Source organism: Hippoglossus stenolepis, chromosome 2 (assembly GCF_022539355.2).
Source record: "Hippoglossus stenolepis isolate QCI-W04-F060 chromosome 2, HSTE1.2, whole genome shotgun sequence".
Classification (NCBI taxonomy): Eukaryota; Metazoa; Chordata; class Actinopteri; order Pleuronectiformes; family Pleuronectidae; genus Hippoglossus; species Hippoglossus stenolepis.
This window is the reverse complement of record NC_061484.1, coordinates 29,256,787-29,284,740: the sequence shown is the minus strand read 5'-3', so window position 1 is coordinate 29,284,740 and position 27,954 is coordinate 29,256,787. Positions and strand designations below refer to the sequence as shown.

Genomic DNA, 27,954 nt, shown 5'->3' with positions numbered 1-27,954 from the left:
TTATTCATAATATAAGTTCAGCTTTTCTTCAGAGAACAAACAGCGATGTCAGCGGAAAACACTCGGTGGAGCTCATTCCTCAGCTGTGGATCTGCACCACGTCGCTCATGTTCCTTTGCACATGGCTACTGAACTTTTGAGGACACATTCAAACGGTTGATCCTTTATCGAATCCACATGATCTCAGCTGCATGCTGGTGGCAGCCCCTACCCCCCCCCGTCCAGACGAAAAACACATTTAGATGCAGACATGTTAATCTTGCAATGTTTAAGAAAGACGGGAACACAATCCTGGATCTGCTCTTTTATCCAGATTCTTTCTGGTTCCATGTCCCTAAGGCTTAAATTAAACTGAACCCTGCAGAATCTCTGTTCTTGTGACGAGAGAATGAGGATAATCAGGATGAATTCGATCTCTACAAACGACGCTGTGTTTGCCATGAGCTCAGTTCTGTCCTCGGTCTGCGTTGTAGAGAAACGTTCGGCCCTTTCTTCTGCCTCGATACAAAGCTCCCAGCACAGAGAGGAGCAGACAGACTAAAGTAAAGGGCTGGTTTGGTTCACTGGCCTTCAGCTCTCTGAAATGAAGCAGAAAAACTGGACTTCACCTCTCTTCCCCCCCCCCCGCTGTCTCTTTCTATCAAGCTCCCATCCCTCCTTCTGTCTGTATCCTCCTCTTCTGCTCCATCTCTTTGCACCGTTCCGTCGAGATGCTTTCCGCTCTTCTGGCTTCTCTCTGGATCTCCCTGCATGTTCTGTACCAGCCCTCACTCCTTCACCCCATCCATCCATCCTCCTGTCCTCCCTGTGGCCGCTCTGTCGCTCTGTATATCCCTCATCACCTCCTGTGCTGCTTGTTTCCTGTGACGGCTGAGCGCAGACTGTTTTTTACGAGGTTTGGTTTGTCCTCCTCTGGTTTTCTCTGGTTCTGTCTCGCTGGTGGGTTTGGTTCCACTCGGACCTGCTGCTCTTCACCACTGACCTCTCTGTGATGCTCGGGTTTGGCCGCACAGAAGAAACCTCGGGTTCGCCACAGACAGACCCAGAGCTGTGACTGACAGAGAACTGGAGACATCCAGTGCAGCTTGACAATAGAAACAAGACCGTAGCTGTGGTAATGGCTTTGCAAGGCTGAATGCGCATTAAATAAAATTGTTGGGTGGAAGAAAGATGAAGAGAAACTTTGCTTTTCATAGCTTCTTTAACCTGTGTATGACCCGAAGCTGCTGTTATTACGCTGGAGGAGTTGTACTGAAACTCTGGTCTGAGCCTACTTCTTAGTTCTAGACCACAAATTAAGATACGTTTGAATCAAGAGACACGAGAGAGAAGACCGGACTATTACCAAAGAGGGTTCGGTGGCAGATCTGCGGTAAATAAAGAGCTGCGTCATTCACAGCTCGGTGAAGCTCGTCTCAGTTCGAGGAAACTTGCAGTTACTTGTTCATTGGTTTCTAATTTTTCCGACTCTTCTAATCCGCAGAGAAAACTGCACATTTTTTTTTACAAACAATAGTTTTTGATCCACTTTCACTGAGGCACAGTTTGTGAGCGTGGCCGTGAAACTGTGCATTTATTATATCAGCAGTGCAGGTCTCAGTAATTGGGTGTTTCCTCCGCTGTCACGCTCTGTGGTTTGACCCTGACGCTAATGGAGTGTGTCTGAGGTCCTCCAGGGCAGAGATGATCTACATCCTCCTCTGTGGTTCATCTCTCACGCGCACACACACACACACACACACACACACACACACACACACACACCAGGTTTATCATCCCTGTGGTCCTGCTCTTATCAGTTGGGTTCTGTTGTTGCCGCTGCTGTTGTTCATTCGTCTTCTCAGCGGCAGGAGGGTGAATCTCTCTCCTCTCTGTCTGTAGTGAAGTCGTATGTTGTGTTACATGTTGTGGTACGTGTTGTGGTTCGTGTTGTGGTACGAGTTGTGGTTTTTTGTTGTTGTGGTTCGTTTTTGTGGTGTTGTGTTGGTTCGTGTTGTGGTCGGTTGTGGTACGTGTTGTGGTACGTGTTGTGGTTCGGTTGGTGGGGGGTTCGGTTGTGGTTCGTGTTGTGGGAGTTGTGGTAAGGTTGTTTGTGGTTGTGGTACGTGTTGTGGTTCGTGTTGTGGTTCGTGTTGTGGTTGTGGTTCGGTTGTGGTTGTTGTGGTTCGTGTTGTGGTACGTGTTGTGGTACGTGTTGTGGTTCGTGTTGTGGTACGAGTTGTGGTACGTGTTGTGTTGCGGTTTTGTGGTTCGTGTTGTGGTACGTGTTGTGGTTCGTGTTGTGGTTCGTGTTGTGGTACGTGTTGTGGTACGTGTTGTGGTACGTGTTGTGGTTCGTGTTGTGGTTCGTGTTGTGGTTCGAGTTGTGGTACGTGTTGTGGTACGTGTTGTGGTACGTGTTGTGGTTCGTGTGTTGTGGTTTGTGGTTGTGGTTCGTGTTGTGGTTGGTTGTGGTTCGTGTTGTGGTTCGTGTTGTGGTTCGGTTGTGGTACGTGTTGTGGTTCGAGTGTTGTGTTGTGAGAGTTGTGGTAGGTTGTGGTGTGTGTGTGTTGTGGTTCGTGTTGTGGTTCGTGTTGTGGTTCGAGTTGTGGTACGTGTTGTGGTACGTGTTGTGGTTCGTGTTGTGGTTCGTGTTGCGGTTCGTGTTGTGGTTCGTGTTGTGGTACGTGTTGTGGTTATGTACGAGGGAAAACTCCATTAAGATAAAGAGGAGCTGGTGTTTATGAGGAAATCAAACTGATGACGGGTAAAGGGTGAAGCAGGAAGTTATAATGCTTTAAATGACCTGTAGGGGCAGTGAACTCATCACCTTGAGGATTTAAGGGTCTATCATCACGTATATCGTCTTTTGGGGTTTCAGCTACTTTACGTTTGCAACCAAAGCGTTTTGCAGCAACTGAATCTGAATTAAAAGTAAATGTTGAATTGTTTTTCTCCACTGTTTCATTTCTTTTTTTAAGGGACCTGAGTGAAAATGGCATCCAGGCCGTCCCGAGGAGAGCCTTCAGAGGGGCCACGGACCTGAAGAACCTGTGTGTGAACACACACACACACACACACACACACACACACACACACACACACACACACACACACACACACACACACACACATCGGATAATGATACAATCTGCTCGTCACAAAACGTATTTAAAATCAAAATGTCCACTTTGTGCAGACACATTCACGTCACACACTCGACTGGGCTTCAACACGTCTAAACCTGTGTGGCAGGAGTTGTGTAAAGTTGTGTTTGTGGTGTTTTTGTCACCAGCCAGTTGGATAAAAACCACATCAGCTGTATCGAGGAGGGAGCTTTCCGAGCTCTGCGATCTCTGGAGGTTCTGTGAGTATCAGGAACAACACTGTGAACCTCCAGCTCTAATATCCTGGTGTTTCCTGATCAGTTCTTCCTCCTCTCCTCCTCTCCTCCTCTCCTCCTCTCTCTTTTATCTCCTCTGTACCAGCACGTTGAACAACAACAACATCAGCACTATCCCAGTCTCCAGTTTCAACCACATGCCCAAGCTCCGCACCTTGTGAGTACTTCACTACATTACCCAGAATGCTGCAGTACACTTTTCCTTTTCTCCGTCCTCCCTTCTTCTTCCCTCCATCTCTTGTTCTCACCTGTTCATCTCCTCCCTTCTTCCCCTTCCCCATTGATTCTCCCTCTCCACCCCTCCTCTCCTCCTTCTCCTTCTCTTCCCAGTCGTCTCCACTCCAACTCTCTGCGTTGCGACTGTCACCTGGCCTGGTTGTCTCCGTGGCTGCGGCAGCGGCCGGCGTTAGGCCTCTACACCCAGTGCAGCTCCCCCCCCACGCTGAGGGGCCTCAACCTGGCTGAGCTGCGCAAGAATGACTTCGCCTGCTCGGGTACGGCAGCTCCCTGTTGCTCCTCGCACTATTAAAGGTCAAAGGTTAGATGGTGCAGGTGGAAGTTGGAACCTTTGTCTTGCTGTTTGCGTTCAGGCCACGGCGGCAGCGCCTTCGTTCAGCCGTGCAGTCTGGCGTCCGGCTCCTGTCCTCCCATGTGCTCCTGCAGCAACAACATCGTGGACTGTCGAGGGAGGGGCCTCACCGCCATCCCCGCCCACCTCCCCGAGGCCATGACGGAGATGTGAGTAAAGTTATATTTCCTCGAGAGCAGCTTTCACTGAGTTTACAGCTGAATGAGCTTATACGTGTTTAACTGGGAAGTAAAGGACGAGCTGCACATTAGACTGTGACTAATCTCTCTCTCTCTCTCCCCCAGTCGTCTGGAGCAGAACGGCATCAAGTCAGTTCCTCCCGGCGCCTTCACCTCCTACAAGAAACTCAGACGAATGTGAGTCCACCAAAGAAGCTCGATTTCACCACACGTTTAAAAATGAGTCTCAGGCTGCTCGCACCCCAAATCATATTCTGGTGTAAAATATAAATATGCAGTTGTTTGTTCCTTTTTAATAAAAACCTCATGATGCAGCACTTCATGTCTGAGCAGGATTCAGAGAAACATTCACGGTGACACTTGACCTAAAAGAGAAGCCAGAGAATCAACAGAAGAAGAATGAATAATACAATTCCTCATCGTTCAGGGGCCAGTCGTACCAATGTCAGTAGAAGAAGAAGACTCTGGATTCACTGGAGGGATTTTAAATATAAATACACTTTATGTCCGTATTCTTTTTATACTCGACATAACAAACAGCCCCAGTGGATGTTCGGCATCGTGGAGCGCTCGGTTTCTGTCAGAGGCCTTTTCAGGGTCCCAGATGACGAGTGCAGCGAATATCTCTGTGATCTGCTGCATGTTCAAAAACAAAAAAGTCCAGTTTCTACCACAACAGTAATGCTCGTGACTTCTTGACTCTCGGCTCTGTTCTGGGTTTTTTATTTCCTTCTCTCCTTGTGGTTTTCGTTCTGTCCACTGCTGCTGCTTTTCTCTTCTCTCTTCCTCTGCCCGTTTCTATCCTCAGACATTTCTCTCTCTGTGGTTTTCCTTGTCCTCTCAATCTGATCCTTCCCCTCCTCCTTTGCCTTTTTACATCATCACTGTGAAACTGTCCCGAGCGCAGGGAGGGGGGGGTTGATTACATTACCAGGCTGGATTAGGTGGTTTGTCTCAGAATTCGTTTTGACAGTTGAGCGACTGACGTGGCAGCAGAACAAGGATCTTCTAATCTGACATGTCGTGGTCTGGTCTGACGGAACCAGACATGTACAAACCTCTGCTCTGCCAGAGGAGCAGCTCCTCCTCCTCCTCCTCCTCCTCCTCCTCTCTCTCCGAGTCGGCCGCTCACGTAAAACACTGCTGTCAAGTTCACTCAGGGTCCCGTCCTCCGATTACATGGAGTCACTCCACTTTATAAATGGTTTCTGTTTGTTCAGGTTGATTTGGGGATCAGAAGAATGCACTATGAAACCATTCATGTACGTTTGACCCCAGAGAATTCCTCATGGGGATTTACATGAAGACAAAAATGCAACATTAGGAGTTTTTCTCATTTCCTTCACGTGAGGAGGAGGCACAGAGTCAGCCTTTTAACAATAACACACTTATTACTTATGGTACTTTAGACACAATACAGTCACAAAGGTTTTCATAATAACACACAGATTCAATCAAAGCAATGAAACTGTCAGATAATAGAAAATAAAACATAGTCAAATAATAAAATAATCACAAAACGGAAATCAAAGCACAGCGTTAAACCAGTACTGAGCCAAGTTAGAAAAATAATAAAATGAGTAATTTAATATATATATGATACCAGAAAAAGATGTATGTGTGTGACGGGTTGGGCCAAATGGAAAAGACAGAAATATAAATATATAACAGTTCTTTCTGACTCAAGTGTGGTTGTGTTATTTTCTTACTCAGAGACCTGAGTAACAACCAGATTTCTGAGATCGCTCCAGATGCTTTCCACGGCCTCCGAGCGCTCAACTCACTGTGAGTAACACACGCGTCCTGAGTGAGTGTGTGAATACACAGTGTTGCGTGAGTGTGTGTCTGTCTCCGTCAACGTGTGTGTTTACATTCAGCCTGTCTGTGACTCCACACGCGTGTGTTTGTGCGACTGTTGGTATGACTAATGCAGAAGTGGCGCCTGCTCTCTGTAAACACATTTGTTGCAGAGTGTAAGGACGTACAACGGGTCACAGCGGGTGGCCTCTGTGTGTGTGTGTGTGTTGTGCGTTGTAGGTGTGTGTGTGTGTGTGTTTGTGGACTGTGTGTGAATCCATCCATCAGCAGGGTTGTGATTGAGTCTGAAGTGAACATTTCAGCAGTGGACTCAGAGTGTAACTGTCAAGCTGATGATAAACCACCGTGGTCTGTGTGCAGGGTTCTGTACGGCAACAAGATCACGGAGCTGCCTGGTGGAGTGTTCGATGCTCTGGCTTCACTGGAGCTGCTGTGAGTGCAAACACACAACACACAACACACAACACACAACACACAACACATGAGCGAAGTCAGGATGGAAACTAAAGTGTGTTTGTGTTCAGTCGAGCTGATAGAAATGAAAGAAATCATTTCAATGTGTAGACGCCACGAGGTAGTTTAATACAAACACTGGAGAACCAAGGGTCAACGAATAGATGTGGAACAGATTCAAGGTATTTTCACTGCTCAGAAGTCGGAGGATCCACAGAATTAGTTTTGAATATTTTAATAATCTGGGGACGGGAGTCGGGCGAGAAAATGGGTCGAGTCATTGTTAAGATACGTCCCAAAGTTTTGTTGATTTATTGTTTACACCGGGTTTACGCTCGGTCTGAAAAAGTCTACGATTACATTCATTTAACGCCACTTCTCTTTGTTTTAGACAAAAACTATTTTTTTGTGAGACTCACTTCTTGTTCCTGTTCTGCAGGTTGCTGAACGCAAACAAGATCCATTGTATCAGAGCCACCGTGTTTAAAGATCTGGAGAATCTGGCTCTTCTGTCGCTGTACGACAACAAGATCCAGAGTCTGGCTAAAGGGACCTTCAGCTCCCTGCACAGCATCCAGACCCTGTGAGACACACACACAGACACACACAGACACACACAGACACTCACACACACACACACATGCTTTGTTCGGTTCCACCACATTGACGTCACACCACCCTCTGATCTCCCATCAGCCACCTGGCCCAGAACCCCTTCGTGTGCGACTGTAACGTGAAGTGGTTGGCCGACTTCCTGCGTTCGAACCCCATCGAGACCAGCGGCGCCCGCTGTGCCAGCCCTCGCCGCCTCGCCAACAAACGCATCGCACAGATCAAGAGCAACAAGTTCCGATGCTCCGGTCAGTGCCTGTGTGTGTGTGTGTGTGTGTGTGTGTGTGTGTGTGTGCGTTTGCATTTGCGTGCACGTGTTGTCTAAATCTCTCAAACCTTTTGACTGACGTCGTTTTCTATCTTTTCCCATGACAGCCAAAGAGCAGTACCACATCCCAGGTGATCATGTGTGTTAGTATGTGCATCTGTGTATTTGTGTATTTGTGTGTCTTGTACATTGTCATTAATATTCATGATGTATCATCAACTCTAACCCACGAGACTTCAGTCATTATCATTTAAAACTAAAAAGATAAATACCCGTCTGCGTCCGTCTGTCGGGACTGATTCGTATCTCGAGCAGTTGGACCCACACATGTCATGCCTTATGTTTACGTGTGTGTGTGTGTGTGTGTGTGTGTGTGTGTGTGTGTGCGTGTGTGTGTGCGTGTGCGTCCAGGCACTGAGGACAGACGTCAGAGCTACGAGTGTAACAGTAAGCCGGTGTGTCCCGCTAAGTGTCGCTGTGAAGCCAACGTGGTCGACTGCTCCAACCTCCGTCTCACCAAGTTCCCTGAGCACCTGCCCTCGTCCACCGAAGAGCTGTGAGACGCACACACACACACACACACACACACACACACTCATATGTATCATGTGAATACACACATGCTGGGCACGGCCTCGTTATGGATATCCGTGTTGACATGCGCGTATGGGACTCATGCTGCATGGATGCACACACACACGCTCAGATTCCAAACCGACTCCTCTGCTAACGATGTTTTTCATGTGCGCTCTGTGACCGTCGCAGGCGTCTCAACAACAACGACCTCTCCGTGCTGGAGGCCACCGGCGCCTTCAAGGGCCTGACGCAGCTCAAGAAAATGTAGGTCGCTCAGACAACGTCAACAATGGCCGCTCTTTAGTACAGTAACAGGAACTTATGATTGAATAACTTTGAGCCAATGAATCAGTTTGACTTCCACCCCTTAACGAGGACTGTACAGCACCGTCCTTATCTTGTCTTTTTCATTCATTGTCTTCCTTCCGTCCAGTAACTTGAGCAACAACAAGATCTCAGACATTGAGGACGGAGCGTTTGACGGAGCGTCCTCGGCGGTGGAGCTTCACCTCACGGCCAATCACCTGGAGTCTGTGAGAGGGAGCATGTTCAGAGGGATGGAGGGACTCCGCATGCTGTGAGTTCACCTCTCGCCCGACGGGACTGGTTGTAATTACCGAGACTTCACACAGGCAGAGAAACAACATGTATGACTCCCGGTAGAAGGTGAAGCTCATCGTTACCAATCCCGACTAAAAGACACAAAACAGAGACTTAAAAAGAGCAAGTAAATAACCAGATCTTTGACTCTGACTTGTTTCCTGGAGCAGCTCGTTCCCCAGCTTCAGGGCCCTGCCTGCACTGTCCCCTGTAGTTTTAGACGTGGCCTCTGGGACAGAGAGAAGTTCTCTGTCTGTCCGAGGAGCTCAGGCTACAAAAAGGTTCATACAGAATTAAAAAGGTCTCAAATATAATCAGAAGCATGAGGGGCTGTAAAAATCAAACCTAAAACAAACAGGACGCCAGCGTGAGGTGGTTAAAACAGTTAAGTTAATGCTGACCCCCTACAAACTGAATTCATTCTATGTGTGTGTGTGTGTGTGTGTGTGTCTGTGTGTCTGTGTGTGTGTGTGTGTGTGTGTGTGTGTGTGTGTGTGTGTGTGTGTGTGTGTGTGTGTGTGTGTGTGTGTAGGATGCTGAGGAACAACAAGATCAGCTGTATCCATAACGGCAGCTTCACAGGTCTCACCAACGTCCGGCTTCTCTCGCTGTACGACAACCAGCTGAGCACCATCCTGCCCGGGGCCTTCGACACGCTGCCCAACCTGTCCACGCTGTGAGCGCCACACGCTGCACCGACACCGACTGGTTGTGTGTTTTGTGTGTCATCCTCTTGATCTCCTTCTTCTCCTCCCTCCATCCACCAGGAACCTGCTGGCCAATCCTTTCACCTGCGACTGCCGTCTGTCCTGGTTTGGGGCGTGGCTGCGGAGCAGGCGAATCGTGACGGGGAATCCTCGCTGCCAGGGCCCCGCCTTCCTCCGAGAGATCCCACTGCAGGACGTAGCTGTGCCCGACTTCCGCTGTGAAGATGGTAAAGAGCACACACACTCTCCTAAGCTGATCTAGGACCTGTCTGGACATTTTCATGACATTTTCAGGTGGTTCTCTGTGTGAGATCACAAATATCAGAGTTCGTTGCTCTGCACATCTTCCAGAACTTATATAAACACATATAACACTTTGTAACCGTGCGGCGAAACGTTGTTTTCCTGTTCAGGGTCGGTGCTGGACGACAGCAGCTGTGTTTCGGGGCCTCAGTGTCCGACCCAGTGCACCTGCATGGACACGGTGGTCCGCTGCAGCAACAAACACCTACAGGGTCTCCCCAGGGGGCTGCCGCGCAACGTCACCGAACTGTGAGTCCGAAAACATGTGTAAACCCGGATATGAAATAAGGTTGTAATTATTTGCACGCCGATGGATTTAATTTTACTTACACGTTTTTATTTTTGTTGATTCTTTTCTGCAGATAAAGTTTTTTCTCTAATTTTGCATCATGCCAATTGAAACGCTTTTAATAGTGATTTAGTGACCTCTAGTGGTGAGGTTGCAGATGGCGACCAACTCAAAACCACCAGGAGAATCTACGGTGGCCTCCAGGAAACATACAAATACGAAAAGGCCTCTCGAGAGCCGGCGTTTGTCCCCTCTGGGCTTCTGTAGAAACACGCTGGTGTAGATATTAAGACTCAAAGTAACAAAGACACAGTGATTATGAATCTGTTCAACTTAGATCTTTACTTTCATAAATCCAGGCGACAGAACTTGATGCATTTGTAGAGTCACGATTGTAGATGAATCTTTGACGAAGATTGACGGACCCTGTGAATTCTTTTCTCGTTTGAGACGCACGATTAACGCCTCTGTGTCGTCTTCTCAGGTATCTGGATGGAAACCAGTTCACCAGTGTTCCCAAAGACTTGGCCACCTTCAAATACCTGCAGCTCGTGTAAGAGCACGACTTCTCACACACGACTGAGCCCGTTGACACAACTAGATCATCGCTCAGAGCTCAGACAATTTTTCCAAGGGAGTAATTCATGGATGCAGATGAAGAATCAGAGACATTTAGAGCACTGATGTCTTTGAGTGTGAAGCTAAGGGACTGTTGGGCTTTAGTGGACGTATGAGCTCGACTGGAAATCTCACAATTATACTGGAAAAACAACAGGGTTTGCATTTTATTTATGGTTCACGTTTCAAGACACGTCAGGAACCAGTCAGTACAATAATCTAAAACCCAGAGGTCAAACAGACCAAGTAGTCGAGCAGTGATTCAGACAGTGAGTCAGACTGAGTCGGTGCTTTAACCTCAATCCATCCGACCTTGTGCGTCGTCCTCAGAAGACCAGACTGAGGGCGACGGGCCCCAGAACCGGCAGGAGGAGGATTATTATTATTCTTAGTCTCTAATTTAATCCGACAGTTTTATTGAGATCAGGATCTTTTTTTCCAAGAGAGAAGAAACAAACAAAAACGGACCGAGCACGAGGTCGGGTACCAGGAGTCTGCTGACGTTTGGGGGTCAGAGGCTTCAGGTTTCAACCGTTTAACACATTTAAAATCTTTATTTAACTATTTTCAAAATTAGTCTCTTACTCTTTACCGTCTCCTAAAGACTTTTTACAGTTTAAACATCTGTAATAGACGGTGTATCAGCTGCATATTAGCCTTATATAGGCTGCAGATTATTAATATATAATCCAACATGTTTAGAAAGATTCACCTGAACTCATCATGCAGATAAACTGTATTTATATAGAGATCCAGCAGGGGGAGCTGTGGACTGTGTAGTTAAATCTGTGGTTCAGCTCAATGAGCATCACACTGTGCATTCATGTAATAACACACACACACACACACACACACACACACACACACACACACACACACACACACACGAACACACACACACACACACACACACACACACACACACACGAACACACACACACACACACACACACACACACACACACACACACACACACACACACACACACACACACACAGGAAAAGTTGTGTCTATGTGTGAGAGGGAAGTAAATGGAGAGAGACTGAATGTGTGTTTGTGTGTGTGTGTGTGTGTGTGTGTGTGTCTCCTGCATGATATTCATTGTGTGTGTGTTTTGATTGGAATTGACTTTTTGCCTCCGCAGAGATCTGAGCAACAACAAAATCAGTTCCCTGTCGGACGACTCCTTCTCCAACATGAGCCAGCTCACCACACTGTGAGTCCACGTGCACACACACACACACACACACACACACACACACACACACACACACACACACACACACACACGTAAAAATAACGTTTGTCAGATATAAGTCACTTCAACAAGTCCGTGTTTTTAATTGTTAGTCGGAGCTGAACATTGATTTCTAGACGATACTGAACTACGTGCAAACTGCAAACAAGGGTTAAAGCTCAATACAATTTTAATTCTACAACGAATCACGACACACACACATTATCTCAATGCACATTAATTACATAGAAAGGCTGAGACCTGAGAGTATTATATTTAATGAACAGACACAACAGTTCACACGACGAAGACAGAAACACGCTGACGCTCTGTCACTAAGCTGGTTATTAATAATAACTGTGATATAGATGTGATGGTTTTATTAATTAAAGCAGCACCAGTTATAACATGGAACAATTCTTCTTTGATTCTTTTTCTTCTGTTTATGCATTTTGTTGACTTACGTGATCCAAAATGTCTCCACCAATATTCAAACCCAGAGAAACACAATCATCAGTTTTATTAATAGCAATGCTGATGATAAATCATATAATACAAATCAAAGTAATAATAATAATGTAGAATAAGGACAGAGAAAGAGAGCAGGTTAAAAGTACAAGAGAAAACTGGGTCACAAAGGCCACCAGTCCTGCTAGCGCCCCCTAGAGGTTAAATCCATCTGTGCGTCACTTCATTTGACATCACTGTTTGACTCCAGGGGCTTGATTTGATAGTTTTAATAAAGTTGATTCATCCCGAGAGAAACAGATGAAGACAGATTTATATATATATATGTTCAAGTGTCAGTGTTTTCTTTAACTCGTGATGTTTCCTCGTTTCAGGATCCTCAGCTACAACTCACTCCGCTGTATCCCTCCTCTGTCGCTGAGCGGCCTGCGCTCCCTGAGGCTGCTGTGAGCGCACACACACACACACACACACACACACACACACACACACACACACACACACACACACACACACAGACACACAGACACACACACACGCACACACATGTTGTTGATGTGAACGAGCCTCGTTGGTTTTCTTGACCCTCGGCTGTTCGTCTTTCTTTCAGCTCTCTCCATGGCAACGACATCTCGGAGCTGCAGCAGGGCATCTTCAGCGACGTGGCCTCCCTGTCTCACCTGTAAGCAAATATACACATGTAGTCCACGCACGTGTGTACGTACACTGACAGAATGAGGTGTGTGTGTGTGTGTGTGTGTCTGTGTGTGTGTGTGTGTGTGTGTGTGTGTGTGTGTGTGTGTGTGTGTGTGTGTGTCCTGGCTCCAGTCAGATAGAGTCCAGTTCACAGAGAGTGAGGGGTTTCAATAAGTAGCTGGAAAGATCCATCGTTTCACAAGGCTTTATTGATCTGAGGCCCGTGTGTGAGTGTGAGTCTCTGTGTGTGTGTGTGTGTGTGTGTGTGTGTGTGTGTGTGTTTGTGTGTCTGCATATAGAGCATAATCATCTTCTGTCAAGCGTGACCCATGTGAGTCAAAGATCTACAGTAAGTGTGGAGGGAAGACGGGGAACGGGAGCTGGCTGACGAGGGGAGGAGACGGAGGACAGATGATGGCAGACAGCAGGGGGTGTGGGGGTGTGGGGGATGTGAACAGGAGGTGAAGAGCAGAGGGAGGAAGAATTTTTTATTTTGGTCGTGTGAAACGTGACATCATCTCTGAAAGAAGATGCTCCTGTCTGTCAGGAAGATGCACGGAGCTGTAAGAGGATCTCGAACGAATCCAGCTCTGAAAGTGACTCTTTCTTTTCTCTGAGGCTTTTTGGTGCAGATGAAAGAATAAATAGATTTATAAAAATGACTTTGTTCAGTGCAAAGAACTAAAAAGCTAAATATCACGTGTGTGTGTGTGTGTGTGTGTGTGTGTGTGTGTGTGTGTGTGTGTGTGTGTGTGTGTGTGTGTGTGTGTGTGTGTGTGTGTGTGTGTGTGTGTGTGTGTGTGTGTGTGTGTGTGTGAGCAGAGCTGTGAGGTGTAACAGCTCCACCTTGTGGCAGTGCATGTCGGTGCAGTGCATGTTAATCAGCTGTTGACCTTCAGCCTCTCATCTCTTCTTCTTCATTCTCTGTTTTCTTGACTTTTCCCTTCTTCCTGCTTCTCTTCCTCTTTTCTCATATCTTTCATTTATTCCCTCCTTCTCCCACAACAACCGATGAACTGTTTTTAATAGTTTTTATTGATGTTCATTTCTATTTAGTTTAGTTTTATTCTTTCTTTATTTTATTGTGCAGCAGTTTATTTAACTCTGCTTGTTTTAACCTCATCACGTCTAAAGAAAGAGGAGAAACTTCATCATTGACTTTCCTCTGAAACTTTCCTCTCTCCTCATTCCTCCGTATGTTTCCTCCTCACTTGTATGTTTCCTCCTCACTTGTATGTTTCCTCCTCACTTGTATGCTTCCTCCTCACTTGTATGTTTCCTCCTCTCTTGTATGTTTCCTCCTCACTTGTATGTTTCCTCCTCGTTTGTATGTTTCCTCCTCACTTGTATGCTTCCTCCTCACTTGTATGTTTCCTCCTCACTTGTATGTTTCCTCCTCACTTGTATGTTTCCTCCTCACTTGTATGTTTCCTCCTCACTTGTATGTTTCCTCCTCACTTGTATGTTTCCTCCTCTCTTGTATGTTTCCTCCTCACTTGTATGTTTCCTCCTCTCTTGTATGTTTCCTCCTCTCTTGTATGTTTCCTCCTCACTTGTATGTTTCCTCCTCACTTGTATGTTTCCTCCTCACTTGTATGTTTCCTCCTCACTTGTATGCTTCCTCCTCACTTGTATGTTTCCTCCTCACTTGTATGTTTCCTCCTCTCTTGTATGTTTCCTCCTCACTTGTATGTTTCCTCCTCTCTTGTATGTTTCCTCCTCACTTGTATGTTTCCTCCTCACTTGTTTCCTCCTCACTTGTATGTTTCCTCCTCACTTGTATGTTTCCTCCTCTCTTGTATGTTTCCTCCTCACTTGTATGCTTCCTCCTCACTTGTATGTTTCCTCCTCTCTTGTATGTTTCCTCCTCACTTGTATGTTTCCTCCTCACTTGTATGCTTCCTCCTCTCTTGTATGTTTCCTCCTCTCTTGTATGCTTCCTCCTCACTTGTATGTTTCCTCCTCTCCCTCCGTCACCGAGCTGACTCTTCATCTCTTCTCCAGAGCGATCGGAGCCAACCCTCTGTACTGCGACTGCCGCCTGCTCTGGCTCTCGGACTGGGTGAAGAGCGGCTACAAGGAGCCGGGTATCGCCCGCTGTGCCGGCCCCCGGGGGCTGGAGGGCAAGCTGCTGCTCACCACGCCCGCCGACAAGTTCCAGTGTCTGGGTGAGTCCGGAGAAGAGCTAGGGAGGTTTCAGCGGCTTGAAGTCAGAAGGTGTTTTACCTGCGTGTGTCGTCTTTAATCCTGAACCAACATATTTTATTTGGGTCGTAGAAATTCTTTTAAAATAAAAGTTACCAGACATAAGTTATTGTTATCATGTAGGATTTAATTTAACTTTCAAAACTATTTTAAATATAAAGTTTTTCTGGTCTGATCACTGACTGTAAATAAAGATGGACGACATGACGACTCCCAAAAAGTGAAGCCAAAGCATCTCAATCGCCCCCTGGTGGCTGGCTGCAGCATAGTTCATAAACCCCCGCCTCCTCCATGTTAGGATATAGGACGTGGACCAAATAAAAAAATCAAAGTAGACGTTAATTAATAGTTTGTAAAAGATGGTTTCTGTCCTTTCAGTGTTTCTGATCAGTTTGGTTTTAATTAGTTTAATTAGTGAAACATCATGATTGACAGCTGAGACTGACCCGTGATTGGCTGAGCATGTTAATTGACAAGTCGTCCGCACTGCAGCTCCATCCTCTGATGTCATTATTATATTTTATCTATCAGTGAGACTTACACTCTCCTGTCAGAGTTTGAAACCCTCTCTTATAATCATGTTTTCACTTCCAGGAACATTATGAAACAGATTTTTCAGGGAATAATTCATGGATCTTGATCGACTGGCTTTTCTCAGCTGCTCTACGGTAACAAATAGAGCATCGAACCTGTGACTGGCACTAACGTGAAGCTGAGATCATGTGGATTCAATGAAGAATCAACAGTTTAAATGCATCTTGAATATTAATATAACAAAGATGCTACAGGAGCGTTGAGCTCTTTGTGACGCTCCAGTTTTCCATTAGAACATTGTTCTTCTCTTCTCCCTCTGAGGGCGCGTCACTAAGAAATTATTATAAACTCTCACTTATGGAGCTAAATCCGTCCGGCTTTAATCTGCATTCAGATAATTGTGACACTGAAGCGTGTGATGATACAGAGAACCATCTTTTATTCAGTGTTTTATTTTTCTGCCCAGGGAATTTCAGATTTCCTCTTTAACTCGGGAGTAAAACGCTTAATTAATCCACAGTGAATTTAAGATGTGAAAAAAAAAAATTTATTATAATAACAGCTCATAACAACAAAGATGGAGGATTTGAAGTTGTGTTAAAACCGGTGAAAATCACAGAGGGTAACAGCTCCAGGTTTAAAGATTTGATCTCTTCATGGTGTGAATATAATAATAATAATAACTTGAATTAATACAGCTCCTCTCAAGAGACCTAGGGACGCTTCACTGTGAAGTTTCCATTAGTGACTTTTTAATAAACTGTGTGTGTGTGTGTGTGTGTGTGTCTGTGTGTCTGTGTGTGTGTGTGTGTGTGTGTGTGTGTGTGTGTGTGTGTCTGTGTCTGTGTCTGTGTGTGTGTGTGTGTGTGTGTGTGTGTGTGTGATCAGGTCCCGTGGAGGCGTCTGTTCAGGCCAAATGCAGCCCGTGTGTGTCGTCCCCCTGCCAGAACCAGGGCGTCTGCCAAGTGCACCACACACAACCGTACACCTGCACCTGCAAGGCCGGATTCACGGTATGCAACTGTGTGTGTGTCTGTGCATGTGTGTGTCTGTGTGTGTGTGTCTGTGTTGCGTGCTGCAGAGAGGCTCGCGTGATCTAGTTAGTGAGTCTGTGTGTTTTTTGTCGGCACCTTGTGTCGTCTAATCAAAAAGTTTCCCCTCTGCAGACGCACAATAATCCATTTACACCCCCAGAGCTGAATGTTTTAAAACCACTGATCCAATATTTTGTTTGCGTGTTGTCGGAGATTATTTTTAGCTCTCAGCTGTCTCTGGTAATCCCATCAGATGACTCTGTTGACCTGATCTAATGTTGTATGCTTTTTAAAAACAGAAAGATGCTCTTATTCACTGTGTGTGTGTGTGTGTGTGTGTGTGTGTCTCTCAGGGTGAACACTGTGAGACACCAGTGGACGCTTGTGTCAGTAATCCCTGCACCAACGGAGGAACCTGCCTGAGCGACGAGCAGACCAGAGGCTTCAGGTAACGACAGGAAACTGTTTCTGTTGTTTCATGTCCCTCGGAGATTTCTCCTCTGTTTGGGTCCAAGTTGAATGTTCATCATTCATATGGGTCCATGTGATATTGTACTGCTGTCACATACAGTACATATAAGATTATTATATGTACATTTTAGTGTTGTCGTAATATTATGAGAATAAATACATTTTAGGCTACTTGTCGTGTGAGAGAAAATCCGAGGATCATTCTGTCGCCTGCATTGAAACGAGGAATGTTGAGTTATACTTTAGTGTAAGTTTCACAAACAATCAAAATATGATAAATCTCATTAAAATAGTTTTAGCTTCACCTTTATGAAACGAGCATCGTATCTTTAAACGTTAACTCGACCTGACGAACAGGAACAGGTTCGTGGAGACAGATGGTGACTATTTATCTGAAAATACCTGTTCAGTGTAATTTATATATATTATATTTGTGTAATTATGTTTTAAATAGTTACTGTAAAGTGGAATAATTTACAGACTTAACAGAATTAAAATTAAAAGTTCAAGTAGAAAGAAGAAAACCACCTTTAATTTGTAAACCACAAAAAAATATTTTGCAAGAATAAAGTCGTAAATTGAGGCTACGTGTTGCGTTAGAGGGAGAATATCATATTGTGTTAAAATCTCTAAAAGCTCCACATGATCCTCAGAATCAGGACTTTGAGTCTGTGTCCGATTATCAACGATCAGATTGTTCTAGATTCTGGATCCTGAAGAAATTACAACTTGATTCTCATAAATCGTTAGATTACGACTTTGTTCTCAGGTCTTCATCATCTCCCTGAAGTAGTTGTTGGTTGTTTCTTACTGCACAGCTGCGCATGTGCGTTTGGTTTCCACGCCACGTTCTGCGAGGTGAACGTGGACGACTGTCAGGACCATGGATGCGAGAACGGCGCCACCTGTGTGGACGGAGTTGGGAACTACACCTGCTTGTGTTCTCCTGACTACACAGGTACACCTCAGCCCGGGATCAACTCCATTCATGTTCCTTTTATCACAGAATGACACAGTTGATCCGACTCTGACGGGAGAAAAGAGCTGGTTCACGTACAAACTCTTTTTCTCATCATCGTCACTCAGGTCTGTTTTGTGAAGAAGAGGAGGGGGGGTGTTCTCCAGGTAGAAACCCCTGTCAGCATCAGTCTACCTGCGTCAGCTCCCCCACAGGCTCCAGGTGACAGCACACACAGCTCATGGGTTCTCTACCCAAACAACACACAGATAAACAAGACGAGTAGATTGTGCAGAACTGTGCTGACTGAACCATGTGTCATGTTATCTGTGCGTTTGTACACGTGTGTGTCTGTGTGTGTGTGTGTGTGTGTTCCAGGTGTGTGTGTATCCCCGGCTGGGTGGGGCCGGACTGCAGTATCGATTATAACGAGTGTGTGGATCATCGCTGTCAGAACAGAGCTCAGTGTGTCGACCATCTGGACGGGTACAGCTGCGTCTGTCCTCAGGGATACAGGTACTGGGAACGCTGGGAACGCTGGGAACGTCGGAGATGGTGTTAGAAACTGTACCTGGGAAACTGGGCTCACTGGGAAAAACAGGAAACACAGAAGAGGAATCTTGATTTACAATCAGGGACACATGCATCATATAGTGATGATGATCTAAAGTAACAGAATTATAATTAAAAAGAACCTTAGATTAATACCTGATCTAATCAATATAATATTTATATCATAATATGCATGAAACAATAGAAGATTTGCAGAAGCTTGAAAAGGATGTTACAACGTTCCTTATGAAACAACCTTATCAGAGTCATAATCTCAATACATTTAAAACACTGAAATCACACAAATGCAGCACCTGTGATATCTGCTGTGATGTCATCACCAGTGGACAGTTCTGTGAGGTGGCCCTTGTCCCCCCGTCCCCGTGCCAGCTGGCTCAGTGTCAGAACGGCGCCCCCTGCGTGGAGGGGACGGGCACGGCGGAGTGTCGGTGTCCGCCCGGCTTCGAGGGTCAGAGCTGTGAGAAGCTGGTCAGCGTCAACTTCGTGGACAGAGACTCGTACGTCGAGCTCCAAGACGTCAAGAACTGGCCCCAGGCCAACATCTCCCTGCAGGTGAGGACACACACACACGCACACACACGGACACACACACACACACACACACGACACACAATAAAAATAATATCCCACACGTGAATACTCTGGTGTGTGTTTTTCCGTGTGTGTGTGTGTGTCAGGTGTCGACAGCAGAGGACAACGGCATCCTGCTCTATAACGGAGACAATGAACCAATCGCTGTTGAGCTTCATCAGGGTCATGTCAGGGTCACGTACGATCCCGGGAACCAGCCTGCGACCACAATTTACAGGTACACACACACACACACACACACACACACACACACACACACACACACACACACACACACACACACACACACACACACACACACACACACACACACACACACACACACACACACACACACACCGCATCCATTTGATATTCTTCTGTGTTCCTGCTGCTTCATCCTTCAGTCCAAAGAGACGCAGGTTAACTGGAGACTGATCATCAGGATGTTTGTCTCTGGATGTTTGTCTCTGGATGTTTGTCTCTGGATGTTTGTCTCTGGATGTTTGTCTCTTGATGTTTGTCTCTGGATGTTTGTCTCTGGATGTTTGTCTCTGGATGTTTGTCTCTTGATGTTTGTCTCTGGATGTTTGTCTCTGGATGTTTGTCTCTGGATGTTTGTCTCTGGATGTTTGTCTCTGGATGTTTGTCTCTGGATGTTTGTCTCTGGATGTTTGTCTCTTGATGTTTGTCTCTGGATGTTTGTCTCTGGATGTTTGTCTCTGGATGTTTGTCTCTGGATGTTTGTCTCTTGATGTTTGTCTCTTGATGTTTGTCTCTGGATGTTTGTCTCTGGATGTTTGTCTCTGGATGTTTGTCTCTGGATGTTTGTCTCTGGATGTTTGTCTCTGGATGTTTGTCTCTGGATGTTTGTCTCTCGATGGATGAAAAACACTTGATTAAACCAAATTTTGTATTTTGTCCTATGAGCGACCAAAGCGCTTCCAAGTCAATAAACCTAAACCAGTCTGGAGCATTTTAATTTCCCCCTGATGCTTTTATGTTTTGACATATTCATCTGCCTTCAACACGAACAGAGGCAGATATGTAATTACGCTCTGGGCGAGAAGTTGTAGACGCACAAAAGAAGCTCTGATGACTTGAATCTGACCACGTTCCTCGTCACGTTCCACTTCCAGCAGCCGCAGGTTGATTATCGATTCTCACCTGATTTTTAAAAGTGTTGACTCAGATCCTCAGAAACATCTCAGCTCCCTGGAGCCCTGAGGGGGTGTTACTGGTTTAATCACAGAGGTGACAGGAGGACACTTAAAAACTGAGAGTCCACTTGATCAGGTGTCGAGTGTTTAGACTTTAGGTGATTCATCTGTGAAGGAGGCAGAGACTCAGCCAGCTGGGAGACACACACACACACACACACACACACACACACACACACACACACACACACACACACACACTCTGTTGTGTAACGAGAAGGTGCAGACGTTTTAGTCCTGAAGTTAAAAACCTGATTTGGGAGTGAGGTCATTGAACGCAGCACGATGTCACATTCAGGGAATCCTCTCAAATTTGGTTCAAATGTTCACTTGGACTCAGGAATGAACTGATTAGACTTCAGTGGGGAAAGGTCAAAGGTCACAGTGACCTCAGAGGAATCTGAAATAAAAAACTGAAGCTGCCCTGGTCGACCGAGGAACACAAGTTCATGGCGGTAATTCTTCCTCCCTCTGTGCTCAGCACCGAGACGGTAAACGACGGGCATTTCCACACAGTGGAGCTGGTGACCTTTAACCGGATGGTGAACTTGTCCGTGGACGGAGGAGAGCCGACGACTCTGGACAGTCAGGGGCGGAGCCAGCTGGTGACGGGGGAGGCTCCTCTGTATGTGGGAGGTAAGAGCAGAAGTGGAGGCAGATGCATGATATCGATGAACCTGATCCGTCACACGACAGAGACATTGATGTCGTGTGTGTCCAGGTTTGCCGGAGGAGGCGATGCCCGCCTCTCTGGGTCTCTCCTCTCAGACCCTCAACACGTCCAGCTTCCACGGCTGCATCAGGAATCTGTACATCAACCACGAGCTGCAGGATTTCACCCGCAGCCACATGAAGCCCGGCGTGGTCCCGGGCTGCCAGGCCTGCCGCAAACTCTACTGCCTCCACGGCCTGTGCCAACCCGCCGCTGCGCAGGTAGGAGACAGACAGCACCATGCCCATACTGTGCATTAACGTCTCAGTGGGACGTGAGGTAGTAAACATGTCCCCTGTCACAGGGTCCTCAGTGTCACTGTCAGACAGGCTGGACGGGACAACACTGTGACCAGCCAATAGCAGGAGCCCTTACTGGACTGGAGGTTGTCGCCACGGCAACCAGTGTCAACCCGTGTGAAGGCAACAAGTGAGAGTGTTTTGTTCTGGCATTTAAAGACATTTCACATGTTGCACTTTACACAGAAACTCTTAACAAATGTCAGACGTCATTACAGCAGCGCACAGCGAAAAGGCTTAACGTGACATTTATGAATCCTCTGTAATGTCGAGGTGGAGTCGAGGCTTCGCTCCGTCACTGACTCGGCTGCGTGTCTCCGTCCAGGTGCGTGAACGGCGCGTGCGCGGAGCTGGACGCGCAGACGTACCGCTGCGACTGCCAGGAGGGATATCACGGCGCGCTGTGCAACCTGCAGGGGGCGCCGGCGGGGTCCTGCCAGGGTCTGCAGTGTCTGCACGGACAGTGTCAGGAGACGGAGGGGGGCGAGCGCTGCGTCTGCCAGCAGGGGTTCACCGGAGAGAGCTGCGCCACAGGTGAGGACGGAGGAGCCGGTGCAGACGGTCACTACGGTGCTTTACAACCCGGATGTGATCTGAGACATCTTTAATAACTCTCACTGCTGAGGGGGGACATCTCTGTGCTCGACCACCGACTGTAAATCAAGATGGACGACGGTGTCTCCACCTCCTTAAACTGTCCAGACATGACGGCAGAATATCCCAGTGATGAACGCTGTACTCAGCCACCAGGGGGCGATCAAGACGCTTTGGCTTCACTTATTGGGAGCTGTCATATCGTCCGTCTTTATTTACAGTCCAGGTGTCGACGCTCATCTTTGTTCCCTGAGCTCTTTATTCCTGTTATTACGATATCTTCAGTGCCGACCAAAAGAAAATCACATTCATGCTGAAACTTTTTTTGAAAATACACGTTCACATTAAACGTTAAACGAAAGTACTTATTTCACGCTGATGTCGGATATCTGTGTTTTTCAGCTTCACTTGAATCCAAATTAAAACCGATGTCCTCAGCGTGAAGACGTTTCACTTCATCACGTCTCTCTCTGATCCGAGTGCAGTTCACTTTGTGTCGAAAACAAAGACAAAACGTCCGTTTTAGTCCAATTTGAGTTGTTTTTGTTTGCAGTTCACGTTTCCACGCGTTTGCTTCTGTCGTCTTCGTGTCTTCGGCTGTTTTATCCACCTCGTCAGATTCCTGTGCACACGTGTAGAGTGAATGTGGGCGAGCGGAGAGATGTTGTCAAAGTTGATCTCAACTGTTGCTGCTGCTTCGTGACACATTTATAATGAGATTGTAAACGAATTGACGACAGATCATGAACTGAATCAGAGATTTTACATCCAGTTATTTGCGGCAGGTCAACAGGTCGTCTTCCTCTGAACATTAACTAATTAGTTTGTTTATCTTTCACGTTTTAATTTAGGTTGTAGTCACTGAAGGAAACTGTAAAACACTCAGTTATTAAGTTGTTTTATTATTAGATGTATATTATACTTTATTGTTAACAGATATCATTCGTACTTCGCGTGTTATTTGATCATCTTGACAATTTGTTTACATTGATTTGGTTTGAACTAAACTCCGCCCACACAGGTCACAAAAGAAGGAAAAACATGGACGTTAATAATAATAAATCCATGTTTGTAATACTTTTGATCGTATAAATCTTCTCTGATTGGCTCTTTAACCCCCCCGTGTGTGTCCCGCCCTCAGAGTCTCCGTGTCGCGGGGAGCCGGTGAGGGATTACCACCGGCTGCAGCGCGGCACCGTCCTCTGCCAGACGTCCAAAACCTTCTCCTGGGTCGAATGTCGGGGTCGATGCCAGGCGGGAACCGGGCCGGGTGCCACCGGCGCCCCCTGCTGTGCTCCTCTGAGGGTGCGGCGCCGGCGGCTCCCCTTCGAGTGCGACGACGGGACTTCGTTCACACAGGACGTGGAGAAGCCTGTGGAGTGTGGCTGCAAGGAGTGTGTGTAGTGCTGTGGGTGGTGCGCACATGCAGACACACACACACACACACACACACACACACACAAACACAAGCTGAAGAGGTACACACACTGTAGGGACTCTCACTGATGAACGGACGTTGTCGGTGGTGTTTGTTTCGTGTGTGTTTTTGCGCACAGACGCAGTTTTGTAACATAAGACAGTTCTTCCCTCCTGAGACATGAAATCAACGAGTCAACCTCATCATCATCATCATCGTCGTCCTCCTCCTCCTCTTCCTCGCCTGCCGCAGAGGAACCTGTGAGATAACTACCTAACTCCAGCTCATTAGCGATGCTCACGTGTTGAAACGCCTCCGTAGGCCTCCTGTATGTGTTTCTGATGTGAGGCGGCCTCAGCGCTTCCTTCCCTCACAGTCGACTTGTCACAGGAAACTAAGGTACGAGTCCGAGGCTCCTTCTGTACGACGGCTGTTTCCTTTGAGAACTCACAGAGGCGTCTGGCGTCCACACTTTAAAACGGAGGTGTTTGGAAACGATGACATAGGCACTAACAGTTCACTTCTGAAATTCTACAACGAAACAGCTGTTTACATGTGGAGGAGAACAGATGTTCGTCCTGTTCACACGTGCACGCCCAGAACGCACAGATTCAGGCGTGTTTATACGGACGGACGTTAAAATTTATACCGACACAAAAAGCTTGTGCGCACAGAGATCGTTTTAGTTTCAAAACACTGTTAGTGGTGTGGACGTCGCCTGAGATGCTCGTGAGTTCACATTATTGTTATTTGACGTGTTAGAAATCCAGTGATGTTCCGCCATCGTCCCTCAGACGTGACCTCTTGACCCTGAGTGGTGATTGAAGCAGATCAGCGGCGGTGGCGTCGGTTACGTTTATGTTCTGACCTCACAACAACCCTCGACACGCCGCCAGTCCATCACAGCGCTGACCTTCCAGCAGCATCCATCCATTTCACTTGTCCTTTTGGAGGGTCACAGTGGGGGGGGGGACACGTCGCCCGTTTATCACAGCGCCGACGCGCCGACAACCAGGAAGTGAAAAGACCTCAGTCTCACATCGGCCGCATGTTGTGAAACGTTGTCGGTTGGAGACGTTTCTTCAACAGTCTGACGTCAAAGAGGAGAAATTAAAACGACTGGAAGCAGCAGGAACAGTCATGTTCATATTTTATTGTCTAATTTTTACTATTTTGAAGGGAAATCATATCCAGAAAGTTCAGTCCCAGTCGACCAAACCTTTCCTCGTCTACTCACGAGAGCGTTTCCTCCGAGTCTGTCTGGTTCTTTCTTCACATTAAACTCATCACGTGGATCTGAAGAGACGAAAACCTCGGTTATTATCTGTGAAACTTCCTTTAACGAAACAAGCTGCTGCACATTCCTCGTTTCTTCGGATCTTCTCCCTCTGATGTGACTCGTAGCCTGAATCCACGACTTTCAGTCTTTTCTCCTTGATGCTGCGTCGTTTCTGTGTTTTGCAAATTAAAGACAGTTTTTCTCCCCTTTACTTAAACTTTGAATTTTAATTCCATTTAATCTGTAAGTGTTTGAACTTTACAGTGACAAAGTATAATTACACTAATATAATATATGTAAATTACACTGAACAGGTATTTTAAGACAAAGTCAGTCTCCTCAGACCTGTTTGTCTGAAAGTGAAAACAATTGTAATCACATTTATCATAAAATAAGCTGCTAAGTTAAATAACTAACTTTTCTTTACATCAGCTGATTCACTGCAGATCAACACGTCTTCCTCTCGGGAATAAAGTCCATTAACGTCTGTGGTGGAGGATCTGATGTGTCGAACCATCAGCGCCCCCTGCAGTTTGAAAAGCGGATAACAAAGACTTCATTAAATTTGCAGAGATAAAACTTCTTGTTCCACTTCCTCTAATATAATCTGAACAGAGCCCAAAGGTCAAAGGTGACGGAGTTCACAGGGGACGGCAGCGGGGGCGTTCCCATCGCTGCTCGCCAGACGCCCTTTCTCCCAGTTTAAACTGGTGTGTGCGTGTGTGAGAGCACGTTTGTTCTTGTTCTTCTATATTTGCGAGGACTTTTCTTAATATAGGAGTTGTTGTGATGTGGACAAACTGTTGAACGATTTGTTATCAGGACAGAAACACAGGAACTTCACTAAGTCTAATGGTTTTAAAGACATTTTAAAGTCGTAGGAAAAGGTCAAAGGTTAAATTTAGTTTCACAACGACGCAGAGTCCTCACAAGTATAGATGCACAAAAACTAAGTGTGTGTGTGTGTGTGTGTGTGAGTGTGTGTGTGTGTCATTGTTAAGACGCCTCCAACAACAAGACGCCGTCCATGATGATGAGCTTCATTATACGACGCCGCCGCCGCCGCTGCGCTCCGATCAGACTCCTCCTCTCCGAGCAGCCGGTGAACGCTTCGTACAAATAACCACGGGACACATGTAGCTTTTATATATGATGACATGTAATTTATATGGACGTGAAACTAAAAATAACAAGTGTGTGTGTAATGAGTTTTTAACATGTTTTTATTTGTTTTAGTTGTTTTTGTCATGAAGGCCGAGTTGTGTCATGAATCTGAAGTAAACTAATGTAGCTTTTAACATCATCATCATTATTATTATTATTATTATTATTATGACTATAACTGCAATACGTCGACACAGTAACAGCCTAACAGATTGTAATATATTATTCTAATGCGTTTGATTTCCTCACAGTATTTTTATATGTTGAAGATGAACTTGTCTCTGTGTCGTCTGTAGCTTCTAGAGTCAAAGTCTCTGTTTTCATTTTGCCAAAAAACCAAAACTGCAAAAAAGAGAAAAAAGTTTCCAAAGCGATTTCACATCATTCATGGAAATTAATAAAAAAAAAAGAAAAAAGAAGTAGTGTTGATGTTGTTTCATCCGAGTGGAAGCGACGAGTAGAGCTTCTCCTTTTTCCTATTTATTTAAATAAAGAGCTGTTTCTCCTCCTCCTCCTCTTCCTCTCTCTCGTTCTTCAGCCTCGACGCCGACTCTGGGTTTTTCTTCTTGTTGCTGCCGTGACCTCTGACCTCACTGTGTCACGGCTGTCTAGTGTCCGCGCTGAGTGGACGTGCGATGGCAGCTCGTGAAGAAGAGAGAGAGTGTGTGATGGGGGTGTGACTATGGAGAGAGGGTGTGATGGAGGAGGACGGGACGACGGTTCTGTCTCTTTTTTTAAAAGCGAGTGGGAGATGGAGGACAAAGTGAAGCAGGATGGAGGAGGAGAGGGACGTCCCACAGGGAGGGGGCAGCACTCAGAGACTGAAGCCGTTTAATGAAACAGTGATTTATTCGTCCCCTTGTGACCATAAAACATAATATACACCCCCTCCCTCCCCCAGCACACAAACACACATCCCTCCATCCACCTCCACCCCTGCAACCCCCCACCCACCCACAACCTTTCCTCACCGCCATCTTTACCCCTTCCCCCCCTCCTCCTCTCTTTCTGTCTCCCTGTGTCTTTAAAGGAGGATAAAATCGTGGCTGCAGCACCCCCCCCAACCCCCCATTCCAATAAAGCCTCCACATCTTCTCACACTGACAAAGAACCACAACACACACACACACACACACACAGACACACACACTCTGCAGCCTGGTCCTCACACACAATAACTGAGGAGTTTGTCTCAAAACTGGATAAATATTAAAATCCATCTGTTCGGTGAAAAGGAGAATTTATGTTTGACCGACTTTAGAGGAAAAGAGGAAACCGTCTCTTCAGGTTTTATTAGATTCATTAAATCAGACAAAGACGTGATAACATGTGAACTTCCTGTAGACGAGGCTGCAGCGGCTGGAGAAATGAAAAAGGCCCAAAAACGCCTCGAATAAAGATTCAAAAACTTACTTTATTATGTCTTTATCTATAAAACACTTCTCAGAACAAACCTACAAAGTTCTTCACAAATAAAAACACACTCAAAAATAACATAAAGCACGTTCGTAAAGAATAGAGACTAAACGTGCGGCAGAGATTTGAGCTTGACCTCTATTACAGAAATAAAAACTAGTTTTCTTCAATCAATCAACTGATCGGTAAGATAATTAATAACCAGATGTGGAATCCGACATCTTTGTGATTCCTGAGAAACACGACAACGTAACTCGATGTTTCATTTGATGCAGAACGAGTCAAAGCTTCATTTACATCATAAATATGGTCCCAAACTTTTCACACACACACACACACACACACACACACACACACACACACACACACACACACACACACACACACACACACACACACACACACACACACTAGTGCTATCAAAGGTTTTCATGACAGCTGTTTCTTCTCCTTTTTGTTTTTACTCTCTTTTTATTCATCCTCCTTTCACTGTTACACTCTTTTCTCAGCATTTTCCTCCATTTTCTTTTCCTGTAATCGTTCTTTCTTTCTCTCTCTCTCTCTTTCTCTCTTTCTCTCTATCTCTTTCTTTCTTCCCCTCCTCTTCTTCCCGCGTTTACTTTCCTCGTTATTTATCATCTCTTTTATTTCTTCTCTTCATTTCTTACTTCTTTCCTTCCTACTTCCTCATCCCTGCCTCCTTCTCCTCTCT

The 27,954-nt window shown here is 46.1% G+C and overlaps 1 protein-coding gene across 2 annotated transcripts in view; it reads left to right on the top strand.

The window, feature by feature from the left end:
- LOC118098244 (slit homolog 1 protein) overlaps nt 1–26,235 on the top strand; it is a 44,967-nt gene extending 18,732 nt beyond the window's left edge. Inside the window, exons 5-38 of one of the 2 annotated variants that reach the window (XM_035141879.2) lie at nt 2,961–3,032; nt 3,275–3,346; nt 3,468–3,539; nt 3,713–3,876; nt 3,973–4,120; nt 4,256–4,327; nt 5,864–5,935; nt 6,329–6,400; nt 6,861–7,004; nt 7,118–7,281; nt 7,409–7,432; nt 7,713–7,857; nt 8,067–8,141; nt 8,311–8,454; nt 9,010–9,153; nt 9,245–9,411; nt 9,598–9,736; nt 10,261–10,329; nt 11,540–11,611; nt 12,475–12,546; nt 12,711–12,782; nt 14,801–14,964; nt 16,424–16,548; nt 16,923–17,017; nt 17,859–17,998; nt 18,127–18,220; nt 18,377–18,514; nt 18,895–19,123; nt 19,249–19,379; nt 20,843–20,997; nt 21,083–21,294; nt 21,387–21,502; nt 21,698–21,906; nt 23,108–26,235. In XM_035141879.2, coding sequence (XP_034997770.2) covers nt 2,961–3,032; nt 3,275–3,346; nt 3,468–3,539; nt 3,713–3,876; nt 3,973–4,120; nt 4,256–4,327; nt 5,864–5,935; nt 6,329–6,400; nt 6,861–7,004; nt 7,118–7,281; nt 7,409–7,432; nt 7,713–7,857; nt 8,067–8,141; nt 8,311–8,454; nt 9,010–9,153; nt 9,245–9,411; nt 9,598–9,736; nt 10,261–10,329; nt 11,540–11,611; nt 12,475–12,546; nt 12,711–12,782; nt 14,801–14,964; nt 16,424–16,548; nt 16,923–17,017; nt 17,859–17,998; nt 18,127–18,220; nt 18,377–18,514; nt 18,895–19,123; nt 19,249–19,379; nt 20,843–20,997; nt 21,083–21,294; nt 21,387–21,502; nt 21,698–21,906; nt 23,108–23,370 — 4,246 coding nt within the window. In that variant the 3' untranslated portion in view covers nt 23,371–26,235. Of the gene's footprint in view, nt 1–2,960; nt 3,033–3,274; nt 3,347–3,467; nt 3,540–3,712; nt 3,877–3,972; nt 4,121–4,255; nt 4,328–5,863; nt 5,936–6,328; nt 6,401–6,860; nt 7,005–7,117; nt 7,282–7,408; nt 7,433–7,712; nt 7,858–8,066; nt 8,142–8,310; nt 8,455–9,009; nt 9,154–9,244; nt 9,412–9,597; nt 9,737–10,260; nt 10,330–11,539; nt 11,612–12,474; nt 12,547–12,710; nt 12,783–14,800; nt 14,965–16,423; nt 16,549–16,922; nt 17,018–17,858; nt 17,999–18,126; nt 18,221–18,376; nt 18,515–18,894; nt 19,124–19,248; nt 19,380–20,842; nt 20,998–21,082; nt 21,295–21,377; nt 21,503–21,697; nt 21,907–23,107 lie in introns of both variants that reach the window. The other variant, XM_035141874.2, reaches the window with a different exon arrangement.
- The last annotated feature ends 1,719 nt before the right edge of the window (nt 26,236–27,954 follow it).